Below are 18,793 nucleotides of genomic sequence, written 5' to 3'. Positions count from 1 at the left end.
TAAAGGGGGATTGATACAGGCCAGATGGTACCTGGGAACTACATGGCAGATGGAGGAAGAGTGATGATTATCTTCAAAAGGAAAATTGGCTTCTTCTTTCAAGTTCACATGAACCAGCCAAAACTCAGAAATACAATGCAAGAGAAGGAAAAGATATTTAGACCTTAGAATATCGTCTGGTCCAGTCCCCCATTTTATAGATGATGCATCTGAGATCCAGGGGACATGGAATCATGATGCATTGTCAAGAGGACCAAGCTTGGGGTTACAGGATTTCAGTTTGACTCTTAAATGACACTTATGAGTTGCATGACTTTGGAGAAGTCATTTTTCATCTCTCTGGGTCTCAGTTTCTTCATCTGTAAAATGAGAGACTGACTTCTCCGGCCTCTACAGTCCCTTTTCAGCTCTGAATCCTAGGACAGTAATCCAGGGTGGTAAAGCTGGATGAATTGTTGAAATGGAGGAACATTAAGGTCATTGAGAAAATATCAGCATGTATGAAGAAATTGCCTCATATGAAGGTAGGAACTGGGGTGGGAAGACAGACTAAGAGTCATGCACTAAACTTTTTGAGGAGGGAAGGAAAATCCCCTGGAGAATGGTAAATCAAAGCTTCTAGGATATGGAGTGGGTAATAAGATTGGATATAATGAACTTCAGAGGAGGAGAGAGAGATAAAAGGTATTGGTAAAGAAAGAAACTAGATAGGTGGAGGGGAGCAGGGAAAGTTCCAACTTTCCCTCTGGAACCAATGAGCATCACCGGAAAATGTGGGGGTACAGGTGGAGGGAATGGCAGATGTTTTAACTAATTCTTAAAAGAATGAACTAGGTTGTAGTGTCATATGGCAAAAAGTCAAATCTATGAGTGCTAGAATATTGAAGGCATGTAAGGAATGGGTCTAAAATTAACAGAAGTTTGTTAAGTATAGAAAAAGCATTCCAGAGGGCACAGGGAAAGGGATGGATAGTCAGTTAATCACTGAGTGGGTGTGGACTCAGTCAAACCGAGACTTGTTGAAGACCTCAGCTTAAAAAAGCCAAGGACTCCCATTACATCCAGGACTATCTCCAGTCGTCCTGATCGATATCTGGCCACTAGACGCAGATGGCTCTGGAGGGGAACGTGAGGCAGGTCAGCCCTCCCTCACTTAAATTCAATTCATTTATATGTCCTGAAGACCTTAGCTTAGAAAAGCCAATGTCTTCCACTGCCTTGAGGCCAATTTGAGTCATCCTGATTGATATTTGGCCATTGGACCCAGATGGCTCTGAGGGGGGAAGTGAGGCAGGTGACCTTGCAGAGCCCTCCCTCACTAACACTTGCATGTCATGGCTTCCCCTCCCTGATATCATGGTCCTCTTCTGGAAAGAAGGACAAAGAACAACAACAAAAATGATGATGAGATAGAGTTGAATATTTACGAGTAAGAGTGAACAGCTCAGTTCATAGAGGATGTTTGGCTCTTCTGTCATTAGGGATTTGGGGCTATCAGGATCAGGAGAGTCAGAGGGTGTGGAAACTAGCTAACTACTGGGGAAGTGTCAAGGCAGAGTATCAATAATACAAATAATATTAGCTAATATTTACATAGCACTTATTACGTGCCAGGTGCAGTGTCTGTAAACAGTTATTATCTCATTTCATCCTTATAACAGCCCTGGAAAGTAGGTGCTGTCCTTATCTTCATTTAACATATGAGAAGGAGGCAAATAGTTAAATGACTGGTCCAAAGTCATATAATTGGTAAGTCGTCTGAACCTGGATTTGAATTCGGGGCTTCCTGACTAGAGGAACTGCACAACGCAGCTATCCATCTATCAGTACTTTGGATGAGCTATGTTGGTGAAGATAAGTAATTAGAAGCTTCAAAATCTCAGAATAGCATTTGACTGGATCATGGTAATGCCTTGATAGGAGGTCCAGAAACCCATTCCTCCTGGTAGTCAGGGTCTGGAAATATTACAAATTGCATGTTCCATATTTATGAATCCATAGTGCTTTTTGCAGAGACCAAGAAAGCCCATTTTATTTTCTTCATGTATTACTCATGGTATGCTAACTCAGGATTTCTTAAGCTTTTTTCCACTAACAACTCCTTTTCACTCAAGAAATTTTTACATAACCCTAGATATGTAGGTATAATAAAATAGGTATACAAACCAAACATTTACCGATAATAAATCATAAAGAAATTTACTTTAAAACAACTCTTTGGTACACATTTTGCCATTCATTAAAGATAAAAGCATATTTGTATATTAATGAGATAGATGGATATGCTCATTTATTTTTACATAAAGAATTTAATCTTGGCAGAATATTTGATACTATAGGACAAAGAACATTAGGAAACCTTTTACTGTTACCAAATTTTTCATAATCCCTACATTCCTGAGTCCATATGGGGTCGTGATACATGGTTTAAGAAGCTTTGTGCTAATGAACCAAGTGGGCACAATATTCTGCCAAGGAAATTATATTAATAGGAGCTCTCTTTTAATAATATAATATAATTATAATATATAATTAATAATATAATATAATTATAATATATAATTAATAATATAAGCATTCTTTTTAAAGTACTATGAGCCCTCTTTTAACAATATAAACAATAAACACTCTAGAATAAACATTCTAGGATGATAGAAAACAGGAAGCATGATAAAGGAATAACGTTGAATAATTCCATTATAGTGCTGTACTTTAAAAAAGAATTCCTTCTTTGTTCATCCCATCAGCCCCTTTTAATTAATTCCTGTTAAGGATTGGTTTGTATCTACAGTGCCAGGCATGTAGCAGGCACCCAAATTGAATTGAGCTTCCCACATCATTGGCCAGTAGGAATGAGACCACCATCTTGCTGATTGTGTTTACTCTGCCTGCTAATGCAGGAGCAGTTTTAGGGCTAGGTGAGACCTTAGAGGAAATCCCATTTCTTTTATAAATGGCAAAACAAAGCTTTCCTCCTCCCCTCTTTCCCTCCTTCCCTCCCTCCCTCTCTTCCTCTTCCCTCCCTCCCTCCCTTCTTTCTTTCTACCAAATACCCATCTGGGAATGAAGAATAAAGAATCTCAGAATCCCGGAGTTGGAAGAGTCCCCATTGGCCAAATAGTCTAATTGATACCTACCCAGAAGTCCCGACTATAACAGACCCAATCTGTGATCATCACACTGCGATCACAAGAGGTGGCCCATTTCATTTTGGACAGTCTGATTGTTAATATGATACATCTTTACATAATAACTCTTCAAATACTTAAAAGAGATATTGCTATAAGGCTGCAAGATGACCTGGTAAATTAACTTCTGGCCTTGGAGTCACCAAGAGCACCTGCCTCAGTCATTTCTATTTATTTATTTATTTTAATGAGGCAATAAAAGCTAAGTGACTTACCTAGGGTCACACAGCTAGTAAATGAAAATGTCTAAGTCTAGATTTGAACTCAAGTCCTTCTGATTCCAGGATCAGTGCTCTATCTACTATAGTGCCCCCTTTTAGTCACTTTCTAACTGGATAAGTCACTTAATCTCTTTCAGCCTCAGTTTCCTTAGCTATAGAAAATGAGGATTCAGTGGGCTCTAAAATCCTTCCATCCCTAAATCTCTGATTCCGTAGGCTTCTCTTCTCCAGCATCCTCCATTTCTTCTATCACTCTTCATATGATAAGGTCTCAAAGCCTTTCCGCCATATTGGTTAACCTTCTCTGAATAAATTCTAATTTATAATCTGCAATGCATACATCTAGTATGCATGGTATTAGGACAGTGAGGTAGTGCCATAATGTAAAGAGCATCCTCTGTGGAGTCAGATTCATCTTCATCCATTCAAATCCAGCCTCAGACACTTACTAGCTGTATAACCCTAGGCAACTCTTTGTTTGCCTCAGTTTCCTCATCTGTAAAACAAGCTGGAGAAGCAAATGGTGAACACTCCAGCATTTTTGCCAAGAAAACCCCTAATTCCGATCACAGAATAAGACCAGAACTGAAATGACTGGACGACAGCATGCACGGTCTTATAAAAATGCAAATAAGACCTTCCATTAATCTGAAACATAAGCCATAAAGTTACTTTCTGTATTCCTCAGCAATATATTGAATAGTCTCAAAATAAGACACAGTCCCTGCCCTTGAAGAGAAGGGAGACAAGATATCCATGTGAATGACTGTATACAAATTAATGTATGGTGAAGATAATGCAATCCATTAGTCAAAAAAAGTAGCTATGGCCCAGGCTGGTTGATTGGCTAATGTCAATGATCACAGCTTCTTAGATAATCATCAGATTACCTTTATTATACATAATCCAACCACCCTTATACTTTTCAGATAAACTTTTTTAAGAAAGGAGCCGAGATGTTTTCCAAAAGGATGGACACCTTTTTATCTACCACCAGAGCCATGGTTCAAAGGTAATAAAATCCTGGAATTTGAATTCTTTTTTTGGTAGATTATTGTGGGATTGTTGTGTTGTTGTGTTGTCTCTGCTAATGAATCATCCCCTGGTACGTCAGGCTAGAGAACACACACAAGAAAAGGAGGAAAATTTTGCATTTTGTTCACCGTCCTCCTGATCAAGATGAGGAACTGGTTTCAGAGTCAAGAATACCTTAGTTCCAATACTGAAACTTAACTTTGTGGCCCTGGAAAAGTCATTTCACATGTAAGTGTTCCAGGCAGCCTCTAAGACTAGTTATTGCAAAAAAAAATTTTTTTTAAGGTGCCATTCTGCATTGATAGGGACTTTCCTCACCTGAGACTTCCCTGTCCTAATAAATTCTGCAGTCCAATACCTCTTGCTGTCTCCTATAAATAATCCAGACATCAAGAGGAGCAAGATCATCCCTATTAACTCTTGTCTCTTCGAATTTCTGGATAATTTTACATATTTCACCAAATCGATAAAGAAATAAGGACTTACAGAGTCTTTGAATTCCCACATATTATAGAGCCCTGCACATTATAACTATTTTAAAGGGTTAAAAGGCTTTTGGAAAAAAGCCCCAAGTCTACCTTTTTTCCCCCCTAAAGCTCACCAATTTGTGATCTTGAACTGGGCTTGTGTCGGTGTTCAATCTTGCAGATGTATTAAGAGTTGCTTTAAGCATGATTTGGATTTGAAACAGATACAGAGAGAAAGACATTAAAAAGGCTCATTCTTGGGCAATTTCTTTGATGGATGCTCCCCTAAAGACAGCTGCCAGAGAGGCGACCCCCCACCTACCACCCCTGGGAAGCCACTCTTTGAAGCCGACTTCGAGCAGATAAAAGAGACTTTAAGTAACCAGTTAATTTATTTAACAGCCTATGGTCCAGTCTAGCAGGTGTCTACCAAGATTATTTTCCCACTGCAAAATTTGCTTTGATCCCATCTACACTAAAGAAGGGCTGCTTCTTCCTTCTTCTCTTCTTTCTCTTCTTGCTCCTCCTCCCACCTTCTCTTATCATCCTCATGTCGATGAGCTTTAAGAACATTAACAGGAGGCTTTTTGCTTGCCTCCTCGTGGTACAGGGGCAACTTCGCGCTTTTAATAGCTTTTGTCTGTCTTGGTCTAGGGGTAACCCTGGACTCCCATTACCTTTTGCCTCCTCTTCGTTTCGGGGTAGCCGAGCGAAAGCTCTGGCAGTGATGACCATGCTGGAATGGCTTCAAGTGGAATGCCTGGCATCTGAGGACAGTCTGGCTAATTTACAAGGGTGCAATCAGGAGGCTGTTAAGCTAGGTGGTAGAGTGGATGGAGCGACAGGTCAATAAAAAAAAAAGAGCCAATAAAACCTAAGTTATTATGAAGCTTAAACAAGACATAAAAGGCTTTGCCAAGCTCAAGACCAGGATTCTCAACCTTGTAGTTGGGTTCTTGGTTGTTTGTTTGTTTTTTTAATTGGATAAATATAATTCAATTAATTGATTTCTTTCATAATCCTAAATGTTCTATAATATAATTTTAAAATGTGATTCTGAAAAAGGGGCCATTGAATTCACCAGGGATCCAAGAAACAAAAAAGATAAAGGACCCCAGTTTTAAAGTGAAAGGGACTAATCCTGTTATTTCAACGATGGAGGGAAGTCTCATGTGAGGAAACTCCCTCTACCAATGCAAGTCTCCCAGAATTGTCTATATCATGGACCACTGATCCCAGATCATTGAGAAGCTGAGTGACTTGAACCCAAGATTTCCTAATTCCAAGAATAGCTTTACTGTGTGATTTTTTTCAGTAGTTTTATATTAATGCTCACTTTAAAGCCCTAAATAAGCACTAAGTACTATTATCTAGAATGGTATTTTGAACCACAAAACCTCTCCAAGACTGTCTACTGAATCACAGGTTAGCATCCTGGAGGGGTGGTTGGCAGGTAGAGGGGCAGCCTTATTTTTTCCTTTCTGTTTCCAAGACCTTGCTCAGATACTTATAGAATAGCAATGATTGATTTAGAATTAAATTCAAGAGATTACATTAGTATAACACAGAGTGAGAGAGTCTGTCTTGGAATCTGGAAGACCAACATTCCACTTCTGCCTCTGACACTCACTATGGGTCCTTAGATAAGCAATTTTTTGTGGGCCTCAGTTTTCCCATATGTAAAACAAAGGAGTTGGCCTTGGTCCTGAAGGCCCCTTCTAGCTCTAACTATATCATTCCTGGATGTGATTACTACTTGTATGATTTTGGACACATCACTTCCCTTTGAGCCTCAGTGTTCTGTGTTATAAGAGGATTAGATTCATCTTCTATGGGTCCTTCTAACTCTAAATCTATCACCCCATCCTCCTATAAGTTAGCTGAATGAGTGAGGCTTAAAAGAAAGGAATAAATCCTAAGGAAACAAGCACCCAACTTTTAGCACAAACACAAGCATGAGAGTGAGAAATCATGGGAAATGAAACCACAAAATTATTGGAGCTTGTGAAAGCCTTTGATTTTTTCTAAAATTGCCTCTACTGATTTTCCCAGGGGTCAGCACCAAAGTGGGCCCAGCTATCTGTTTCCTCAGAGAGCTGTTCCTATAACCTGATTCACATCTCCTGCTTTTTTATTAGTTGGCTCCTGGGAATTTTAGAGAAAGATAAAATCTTCTACTTATCTAAATTTGAATCACCTCCCTGCCTTTTTTTTTTAACTCCAGTTGCCTTATATTCCTATTATTTAACTTTTCTCCATAAAAGTTATAGGATCACAGATACAGAACTGGAAGAAATATTTGAGACCACTGAGTCTTGGATTCAGAAATTCTATATTTGGCAGATGAGGGAACTGAAGCCAAAAATGCCCAGGGTCACAGAATTCTAATCCTTTGGGGTTTGGAACCCCAAAATTCAGTTTTTATCTTTGCTTTCCTAGTGCTCAGCACACAATAGGAGCTTAATAAATGCTTGTTAGCATGACTCCAGAAAATTGAAGTGACATGCCCAGGATCACAGGATTCTAACCCAAGAACTCTGACTCCAAACCCCAAAATACGATTTTTATCTTTGCTTTCCTAGTGTATTAAGTGCTTAATAGATGCTTGTTAGCATGATTCCAGAGAGCTGATGGTGAAGCATGCTGGACATCTCCTGGCCAAGAGTCAATAGACTCAAGATACATACTGAGACATGTATTTTTGGATATGACCGATGTGGGGATTTGACAAAACACATTTGTTACCAGAATTTTATTTTCCTTTTCTTCCCCTTCTTGATTGGGTGAGGGCAGGGAGAAAAAGAAGGAAATAGAAGGGAGAGAAAATAAATGCGTGACAGTTGAAAACTAAAATTTAATAAATTAATCTTTTAAAATGTTTGTCCTGGACACTGCAAATATGAAAGCAGAGGTGGAGGAGATCCTTCCCTCCCAAAGTTTGTGTTTGCACTCCAAGGGTGATATTCCAACCTTCTGTCTTAAGCATACAGGAGGAATCAGAGGCCGAGGTCGAAAAGATGCGGCTGTCCCAGCAGGAGCTGCTCTCTGTGGATGAATCCGTCTACACCCCAGACTTCGATGTCGCTGCACCAGTCATCAACAGGAACCTCATCCAGAAGGCTGGTTACCTCAATCTCAGAAAGTGAGGAGATAATGTGACCTTCCCCTTCCCTTCCCCTTATCTTTCCTTCTCCACAAGCCTCAATACCCATAAGATCATTGGAGGTGGACACTGAGGAGAGCACGCCCAGTGCAGACTTATCTATGTTATTGTGAGAGATGCTCAGGACCTCTCTTTGTAAATGGCCTGACCTCGCCTCGCCATAACTACCAACTACATCACCTAACAATGGTTTAACTCAACTCATTTGGAGCAATGTATTTCATAGTCTTAGAGGCAGAAACAATCACAGGCTACCTGGCCCAACCTCCTGATTTTATAGAGAGGGAAACTTGAGCACTAAAGAAAAATGGCTCAGGATCACAGGTTTAGAAGCTGGAAGGGACATGAAAGGTCATCTAGTCGATCCCATGATTTTTTTATTTTTTGCAGAGAAATTGAGGCCTAGAGAGGTTAATGGACTTGGCCAACATCATACTTGCAGTAAGAGGCAGGACTGAAATTTTAATTCTGTTCCAGGATCTCCAGCTCTTGAGGAAAGACAAAGGTGCTGGATTTTAGAGCAAGGCAGAGAGAGTGAACACAATGATTTTTTTTTTAAACTTTTCAATAGTATTTTATTTTTCCAATTACATGTTAAGATAATTTTCAGCATTCATTTTTGCAAGATTTTGAGTTCCAAATTTTTCTCCTCTTCCCCAAGAGATCTAGGTTATACATGTACATTCATTTTAAGCATATTTCCATATTAGTCACATTGTGAAAGAAAAATCAGAACAAAGGAAAAATCCATGAGAAAAAAAAGCAAACAAAAAAGGTGAAAATAGTATGCTTTGATCTGCATTCAGATTATCCTTTCTCTGCGTGTAGATGACATTTTCCATTCCAAGTCTATTGGAATTATTTTGGATCACCTCATTGATGAGAAGAGCTAAGTTTATCACAGTTGATCATTGCATAATCCAAGCACATTGATTATTAATGGAATATTAAAATAGGGTATCCTAACAGATCAGTATGGGAAAGTATGAGATGGCAGAAGATAAGATGGAATTGGAGTCGGATTCAAATTGATTCAATATTCTATCAATCAATTTTTAAAAGAAAAAAGCAATCAAGAAGTATTTGGGGGGGTGAGGGGAGGCAATTGGGAGTAAATGACTTAATCTAGAGTCATATAACTAATAAATGTTAAATATTTGAGGCTGGATTTGAACTTAAGTCCTCCTGAACCCAGAGCCAATGCTCTATCAACTGTACCATCTAGCAGTCCCTCTGCAAGTATTTATTAAGTACCTGCTATGTGCCAGTCTCTGTGCTGGGTGCCAAGGTTAGAAAAATATTCAAAGAGTTCCTCCCCTCAAGAAGTCTCATCCCCCTTATTTTCCAATGTTACATCAATAAAATCACAAGTTTGGTCCAAAAAAGTTAGGTAGTATTTATTGTAAAGTTTCTTGCAGACAATGGCCCACATGAGACCGTTCAGAGACAAATTTGGAGTCAGCCACACACTACTATGTAACCTGAGGGACATCATGGCTCCTCTGGGGTCCTCAGTTTTCTCATCTGTAAAAGAGAGGATTGGACTTGTGGGCCTATCTCCTACTCCAGACCATTTGTGTCCCCCTCTGGTTGAAGATCAAGAAGCCTGCTCTTAGGGAACCATTATTCCCACATTCTTGAGGGATGGATGCTCCTTGAGGGAAGGGCTGCCTTTCTGTTCCCAAGACCTCAGCATATTTCTTGGTGCTCCCCTTCCAAAAGCATTTGCAGACAAAGTTATTTAGATGAAGGATCTTTTGCAGTCTGGTAAAGCCTCTGGATGCTCTCTCACAAAAACAATGGATTTTTTTCTCAAATACATAAAATAAAATGCAGAGAATTACAAGGAAAATCAATTCTATCAAAATAAAGATTTTCTTTTTTCTCCTAAGTTCACGAATTTCCTGAAATCTGTTCGTGATACCTTCAGGGATCTGGGTCCCAGATTGAGAACCCCTGGTTTAAAACCATTGGACATTTCATTCCATATTTCTAAATGGTTTCACATGGTCCCACTGTGCACTGGAAGCTGCATAATAAATACTACCTGATTTTATTAGTTTAACACTGTAAGTTAAAAGTCACAAGGTCCTTTGAGCAGTGAGACTTTTTGCTTCTTTGTCTTTCTACTCTTAGCACCCGGCACAGTGCCGGGCATTTATTAGGTGCTTAATAAATACTTGATTACTTTTTTAAAAATTGATTGATAGAATACTGAACTTAGAATCAGGAAAGACCCATGTTCAAATTCCACCTCTGATATTTACTAGCTGCATGACTCTGGCTAGGTCATTTAACTTTAAGCATCAGTTGTGTCATCTCTAAAATGGGATTAAGAACATCTATAGTTCCTATCTCATATCTGTGTTATAAATGTCGGTGATAAGAAGCATCTTCATTTCTGTTACCAAAAGGTCTTTTTGAAACTGGTTATTTCTTGCAGCAAAACTGGATTGGTCACCACCACGTGGGAGAGGCTCTATTTCTTCACTCAAGGTGGGAACCTCATGTGTCAGCCTCGGGGAGCTGTGGCTGGAGGTTTGATCCAGGACCTGGACAACTGCTCGGTGATGGCCGTGGACTGTGAGGATCGGCGCTACTGTTTCCAGATCACAACTCCAACAGGAAAAACGTATGGCACAGGGCTTCATGGGGCAGGGCAGTGTTGGGAGTCTACTGGCAATTTCAGAGACTTGGCAGATCCCTGACCACACACAAAGCTTCTGTCCATTCCCCTCCCTGGGAAGGGCCTCCTGCAGCTCTCCTTGACCACTGACTATTGTTGTCCTTGGGGAAAAGTCCTTATTATATCATTCCAAGCAAGCAAATATGATCCAGATGGTAGCCTCCTTTAGGGAGGCTATTTAAGGAAGACTTTGCTACTGCGCACAAAAGAAATATCATGTGACTTGTCTATGTATGTGTACACATCTCATATATCTGTGTACATAGTATATATGTTTATGTGTATATATATATATATATATATATGTGTGTGTGTGTGTGTGTGTGTGTATATATGTATTTAAATACATATATATGTTTTTACATAGTATATATATATATATGTATGTGCATAGTATATATGTTTGTATATATATGTACTTAAATACATATATAGTTGTATGCATATGTGTGTATATATACTATAAATACATTTATCCTGTATATATTAATTATGTATTCATATACACAGCAACATACACTATATATATATTATATTTACTCTCTATATATACACTGCAGTATATACTATATACATGTACAATGTAATATTTACTATATATACATTGTGTACTATATAAATAGACACATGCATTATATGTACATATACACACTGAAATATATACTATATATAAGTACACTGTAATATATACTATATATTAATATATATACTGTGTATATTATATATACACACTGCAATATGCACTATGTATATATGTATACTATATATATGCACTACAATATTCACTATATATACACACTGCATATACTATATATACATTACAATATACGCTATTATATATACTGCATATACTATATATACATACACATATGCACACTGTAATATATGTTAAATATATATATACTGCAATATGCACTATGTATATATGTATATATGTATATTGTATATACTATATATGTACATACATAATGCAATATATACTATGTATATATTTATATACTGTATGTATATATAATACTATATATAAACTGCAGTATACATTATGTGTGTGTGTGTATATATGTATTTAAATACATATATATGTTTTTACATAGTATATATATATATATATATGTATGTGCATAGTATATATGTTTGTATATATATGTACTTAAATACATATATAGTTGTATGCATATGTGTGTATATATACTATAAATACATTTATCCTGTATATATTAATTATGTATTCATATACACAGCAACATACACTATATATATATATTATATTTACTCTCTATATATATACTGCAGTATATACTATATACATGTACAATGTAATATTTACTATATATACATTGTGTACTATATAAATAGACACATGCATTATATGTACATATACACACTGAAATATATACTATATATAAGTACACTGTAATATATACTATATATTAATATATATACTGTGTATATTATATATACACACTGCAATATGCACTATGTATATATGTATACTATATATATGCACTACAATATTCACTATATATACACACTGCATATACTATATATACATTACAATATACGCTATTATATATACTGCATATACTATATATACATACACATATGCACACTGTAATATATGTTAAATATATATATACTGCAATATGCACTATGTATATATGTATATATGTATATTGTATATACTATATATGTACATACATAATGCAATATATACTATGTATATATTTATATACTGTATGTATATATAATACTATATATAAACTGCAGTATACATTATGTGTGTGTGTGTGTATATATGTATATATATATATATACACGCACACACATTGCAGGAAACACTATATGCATATATATATATATATATATATATATATATATATATATATATATATATATATATATATATATATATATATACTACAATATATACTATGTATGTGTATAAACATACATGCATATATATGCAGAGTATATGTGGATACTATGTATATGTATATATACATATATTGTAATATATATACATTATATATATATACTGCATATATATACACACACTTCAGTATACACCATATATATTGTATTTATATATATATATATACATATACTATAATATACATTATATATATAAACACACACTACAATATATACTATGTATATATACATATGGTATATACTATATATACACACACTACAATATACATTATGTGTATGTGTGTGTGTATATATATAATGTATATATACATATAAATATATAGTACATACACACTATGTATACATTATATATATGGGTGCATCTATATACATATATAAATGAATTTATCTATGTTTGGACTAGCACTAGGACTTGATTAGTATAGTAAACTCCCAGTGAGAAATGTTTCTTCACCAATGCAGATCATCACTTTCTTTGCAAATTGTATTCTTAGAAGGCTGCCTAGAGTGCTAAGTTATAAAGTGAAGTGGTCAGGGTTATACAGCCAGAATATGTCCTGAGAGCTCAGGTATTCCCCACTCTAAAGCCAGTTGTCTATCATATCAGACTGCCTTTTGTGCTTGCATTTACAAGGTAGTAAAAATGGCTTAAAATGGGAAAATGATTCTTTTGTTGGCCAAGAGCTTACATTTTTTCTCATAATCTACACTAGACTGGATAGAGAAAGTGAATTAAACTAAAATGTAATGGGGAGATGTTTTACAAATTTAACAAAAATACAGTGCAATTTAGATGTTAATTTGTGATTTTCTAAGTCAGTATATAGATAGCTAGGTGGCAATAAATAGACCAGAGCTTCTTAAATTTTTTCCACTCATGGCCCTTTTTCACCTGTGAAATTTTTACATGACCCCAGGTATACAGGTAAATAAAATAGGTACACAAATTAAACATTTACTGATAATAAATCATCATTTCCCAACTCTGTATTCAGTTATGTGACCTCATATAGGGTTGCAATCTACAGTGTAAGAAGCTTTGGGGTAGAGCACCTGTAGTCAGGAGGACCTAAGTTCAAATCCAGCTCACACACAAACTAGTTATCTGACCCTGGGCAAGTCACTTTACCCTATCTGCCTCAATTTTCTCATTTATGAAATGAATTGAAGAAGGAAATGGAAAACCACTCCAGTACTTCTGCCAACAAAACTCCACTAGTCACAGGAGTCAGACGTGACTGAAAAAATTACTGAACAAGTTATCAATTTATGATTGTCAAGAAGAGTCCCTTATCTATTTCTATTTGAATTTGATCTTGCTCTAGCCTTGTATCTTTCTGGTGCATAGAACAGCATAATTTGTTCAGTAATTTTTCAATCATGTCTGACTACAATTATGAAGAACAGTAATAATTATTTTGCACCTCAGTTTTCTCATCTGTATATGGGGACAATAATAGTTATAGCTTTTTCCTCACCAGGCTCAGTGTCAATTGAGATGATGCAGGTAAAGTGCTCTGGAGCTCTCAGAGTATTATAGAAATATCAACCATTTGTTAATTTGATTATAGATAATAATAATAAATTAATATCAGTCTGTTCATCTATAAAAAGGAATAATAAGACCTTGCTGATAGCTTGTGGTGAGATAATCTGTGTAAAGTCCTGGGCAGACTGAAATTGAATATGAGCTATTTATTAATTAGTTAGTGAATAATTATTGAAAGTTTATCAAAAAATGGAAGCCTATGACTGCTGTTATTCAGTCATATCTGACTCTTCATTGACCCCATTTGGGGTTTTCTTGGCATTTCCTTCTCCAGCTCATTTTACAGATGAGGAAACTGAGGCAAACAGAGTTTGACCAGAGTGACACAGCTATTAAATGTCTGGGTTCGGATTTGAACTCAGTCCTGACTTCAGGCCTGGCAGTCCTATAGCACCAATCTTAATCTTAGTTTCCTCATCTTTGAAATGGGGATTATAGTGTTTGTGATACTAATCTGCTAGAGGAGTTTCATAGTCTTTTCTAGACATTATAGCACCCTCTGGACGTCAGCTGCTGTATTACTGCCATTATCATCAGGTTTCCAAAGCTCCCTAGCTATTTTAAAGGGCTTCTCCAGGGTGCTCATTATAATTACATTATTGTCTCAGGAGGCCCAAAAGAGGAAACACATTTAAATTAGGATGCTTTGCAAATGAAACAGCAAGTTATTCCCCAGCTAATGCCGATTTCCAATAGTAAATCTAATTTCCTCATTGGCCCCCTCCTTTCCTTCTCTATTTTCACCTTTTAATTAAATTAAGGTATCTTAACCTAAGGTCTATATATTGATTTAAAGGAAGCCCTCAACTTGAGTGGGAAAAAATGTCATTTTTATTTTCATTAATCTCTAACTGAAATTAAGCATGGGCTTCACTTACCAGTTGTGTGCCATTGGTTCTTCATCTATAAAAATGAGCATAATCACAGTGTTGTTATGGTCCCCACATTACAGATGAGGAAACTGAGGCAAACAAGAGTCCCAAAGTAACATATGTAGGATTTGAATCCAAATCCTGTGACTCCAGAATCAGGGATCTTGTCACTGTACCAGGCAGGGCCTGAAACAGGGTAGTACCCACAGGAGGTATGATAAAAACAACACAGTCTCTGGAGTCAGGGTCTCCATCTCTGATGCTTGGGAAACTTCTTTTCCCACTCTATGCCTCGGTTGGACTGGATCGCCTCTGATGAACTTAAGAATGTCAAATGCAAAGTACTCAGACAAAGCTGGCCAAGGATCACACTCACTGCTTATGTTTTCACATCAGTGGGGGCTGAGGAATGGGATTTGGGGGAGGAAGGAGTGGGAGATGGCCTGTGCTTAATTTAAAGAGCCAAGATGGAAAGGGCAATGAATGGTGACAACTTGTCTGAGAAACTGCTCAAGTAATAGACAGTGATTCTCACTCCCTTCTGTCCTCAAATGTCAGTTGTTCATTTAGCATTTTTCCCACCTGAAATCAGAGACATGAGGTGGGAGCCAAGAGTATGGGGAAGCCTCGTGAGGAAGGATAGAAAGGCGTCTGGATTTGAAGTATAAGGATTCTGCCTTGCATGACCTTGGATCAATCACTTCCCGCTTCCTCAGTTTCCTACTTTACATCCTCCTCCTCCTAACTAGCGTTTCCATTGTACTTTAAGGTTGCAAAGCACATTGTAGATATCTCATTTGATCCTCACAGTTGGAGAGACAGGAGACAGGAGAAGGGGCTATTATGGTGCTCCCTAACTACCTCCAGTTAATGAGGATGGTGGACAGGATAATCTCAAAATCTTGTGATCTTAAGACGTATTTTATTCCACCTTCCCTTCCTCCAGAGAAAATGTAAGCTCTTTAAGGGGGAATAGTTATTTGCTTTTATCTTTGGATCTCCAAAGTCCTGAAACATAATAATGTTCCTGATGCTTCTAAAATGTTTGTTGATTGACAGATTGATTGACCTTTGACTTGCCCAAAATCATACAGATGATTTTGCAAAAAGAGCAATGAGGGAGGCATATAGGGAAATATGAGAAAATGGGGAAAATAATACCTGGTCTGCCTTCCTCACACAGATTTAGGATGGCCAAGCACTTTCAAAATTGTAAATTACAGATTAGAGAACGTGGCAGAATCCAGAGAATATTAGATGTGCAGTCAGAAAGACCTCAGAACAAAACTCCCATATTGATACTAGCTGCATGACCCTAGACAAGTCACAGCCTTCTGATCTCCTGGAAAGTTGGTCCCCTCCTTTCCTTCTCTATTTTCACCTTTTAATTACATTAAGGTATCTTAACCTAAGGTCTATATATTGATTTAAAGAAGGCCCTCAACTTGAGTGGGAAAAAACTAGCCTCTCTGCCTTTCTTATAGTCCAGCCTCCACAGAGCTGCCAGAATGATTTTTCTATAACCCAAGTCTGAGCATGCTCAGTAAACTCCATTGGCTTCCTATTGCCCCTAAGTTAAATAAGGCTTCCTCTTTGGACATTAAGAATCCTTCACAATCTGACCCCAACCTACCTTGGCAACCTTTGACACTTACATTTAACAAAACTGCCCTTTTAGTGGTCCTCCTCTGTGATACCTGTTTCCCACCTCCGTGTATTTACACTGGTCATCTTCCATGCCGGGAACATCCTTTTTCCTGTCATTTCTCAGGATCCTCAGTTTTCATTCTGATCTCATTTCCAGTGCCAGCTTCTCTATGGAGTTTGTCCCCATCTAATAAGATTCTCCCCCAAAGAATCCTATCTATAAATTTTGGGGTTCAGCTAGAAAACTCCAAGATCTCATTAAGCCCCAAATCATTGAGCCTAAATAACAATGCCTATTGTCTCCCAAGCATATGGCATTGTGGGAGGGCTTTCATACAAAGTCCAGCTCGGACACTTATCCATCTGACTACGAACAAATCACTACATTTTTTATCTATAAAATCAGAGAAGCAGGAGGCAGGAAAATGGGGGGTCAAATCCCACCTCTGATACTTCCCTATGTAACTGTGACTAATAAACACAGGCGGCTCCCTGAAAGCAGGAATTATTTATCTTTAAATCCCCAGCCTAACACATGATAGGTGCTTAATAAGTGCTTGTCAGTTGAATAAATGAATGAATAAACAAAGTAGAATGTGAACTGGGGTGTCTTGTCTTTAAATACAGTATCCCATACTATCTCTCATACTAGCATGAGCCCAAAGGGGAGAATTGAATTAAATACATCTAGACAAAATTTTTTCCAATGTGTTTTATTTTAGGGGGATAACCCTTCAAGCTGAAAGCAAAAAGGAAAATGAAGAGGTAAAAACTTTTGCCCCTTTGAACCACTTCCCCTGGTGGGAGGATCAATCCAGAAATTCACTGTGTTTCTTTGTCCTTTGCAGTGGATATGTGCCATTAACAACATTTCCAGGCAGATTTACCTGACTGACAACCCTGAGGTAAGCAAGCCCAGGTATGAGATGTGGCACATAGTAGGTGCTTTTAATCTTTAATTGACTGTTACCAGTCCATTTTCTCCAGCAGTGAAGGATCAGAGCATAGGCTTTGACCAGACCCCTTTGTTCTATTTCACCCCCTCTCCTGGAAAATTGCAGTAGCCCTTCTGCCCCTACAATCCAGTCTCCACACAGTTGCTAGAATGATTTTCCTATGACCCAAGACTGATCATGCTCAGTAAACCCCATTGGCTTCCTGTTGCCTCTTAGTTAAATATAAACTCCTCTTTGAGCATTAAGAACCTTTCACAACCTGGCCCCAATTTACCTTGACAGCCTTGATACAGATCAACACTTACATCTAACCAAACTGTCCACTTACCGGTCCTCCTCTGTGATACTGTTTCCCACCTCCAAGTATTTGCACTGATCATCTCCCATACCAGGAACATTCTCACTCCTCACTGCCATTTCTCAGAATCCTCAGTTTTCATTCTGGTTTCATCTCCATTGCCACCTTCTCTATGAATCCTATCCCCTTCTAATCAAATTCTCCCCCAAATAATCTATTAATTGTATATGTGATAATAAGAGCTCTTATTTGTTACGTTACTACAACTTTAACTGTTAAATACTTAACACAAGAGAACCCTTTAAGGTTTCACAAACCACATTTGATGCTCACAACAGTCCTATAGCTTGGTATTACATCAACCTCATTTTACAGATGGGGAAACTGAGGCTCAGAAACCTGGCCCAGCACACGTTCCTGACTCCAGGCCTGCCACCTAACTATCCATCTGTGTAATAGCTAGACCGTAAGCTCCTCGAGGGCAGGAAGTTTTTTGTTTTTTTCTTTGTTTCTCCTGGGTGCCTGACACATGCACATTTAATATATGCTTTTTGATTGATCGATAGATTGATTGATTGATCCCTTCCAGGCCGTGGCCATCAAGTTGAATCAGACAGCCCTCCAGGCAGTGACGCCAATCACAAGCTTTGGAAAAAAACAGGACCCCTCACGCGCAAGGTAATTCACCATCCTGGTGGAAAGGAACACTTTTTATTATTCTCTTCACATCCCCCAAACTAAGCACATTGCCTAATATATAGTAGATGCTTCATAAATAC

General features: G+C 37.5%; 1 protein-coding gene across 1 annotated transcript in view; it reads left to right on the top strand.

Moving 5' to 3' along the window:
• The window catches only part of APPL2 (adaptor protein, phosphotyrosine interacting with PH domain and leucine zipper 2), an 84,557-nt gene that overhangs the window by 51,923 nt on the left and 13,841 nt on the right, over nucleotides 1-18,793 (top strand). Inside the window, exons 9-14 of the mRNA XM_074271467.1 lie at nucleotides 4,339-4,421; nucleotides 7,895-8,053; nucleotides 10,518-10,706; nucleotides 17,483-17,525; nucleotides 17,609-17,665; nucleotides 18,604-18,692. Of these exons, the coding sequence (XP_074127568.1) occupies nucleotides 4,339-4,421; nucleotides 7,895-8,053; nucleotides 10,518-10,706; nucleotides 17,483-17,525; nucleotides 17,609-17,665; nucleotides 18,604-18,692 (620 nt within the window). The remainder of the gene's footprint in view (nucleotides 1-4,338; nucleotides 4,422-7,894; nucleotides 8,054-10,517; nucleotides 10,707-17,482; nucleotides 17,526-17,608; nucleotides 17,666-18,603; nucleotides 18,693-18,793) is intronic.

The sequence above is a fragment of the Sminthopsis crassicaudata genome, chromosome 5 (genome assembly GCF_048593235.1).
Source record: "Sminthopsis crassicaudata isolate SCR6 chromosome 5, ASM4859323v1, whole genome shotgun sequence".
Taxonomy (NCBI): Eukaryota; Metazoa; Chordata; class Mammalia; order Dasyuromorphia; family Dasyuridae; genus Sminthopsis; species Sminthopsis crassicaudata.
The sequence above is the reverse complement of the archived record's forward strand: the minus strand, read 5'-3'. Positions and strand labels throughout refer to the sequence as shown.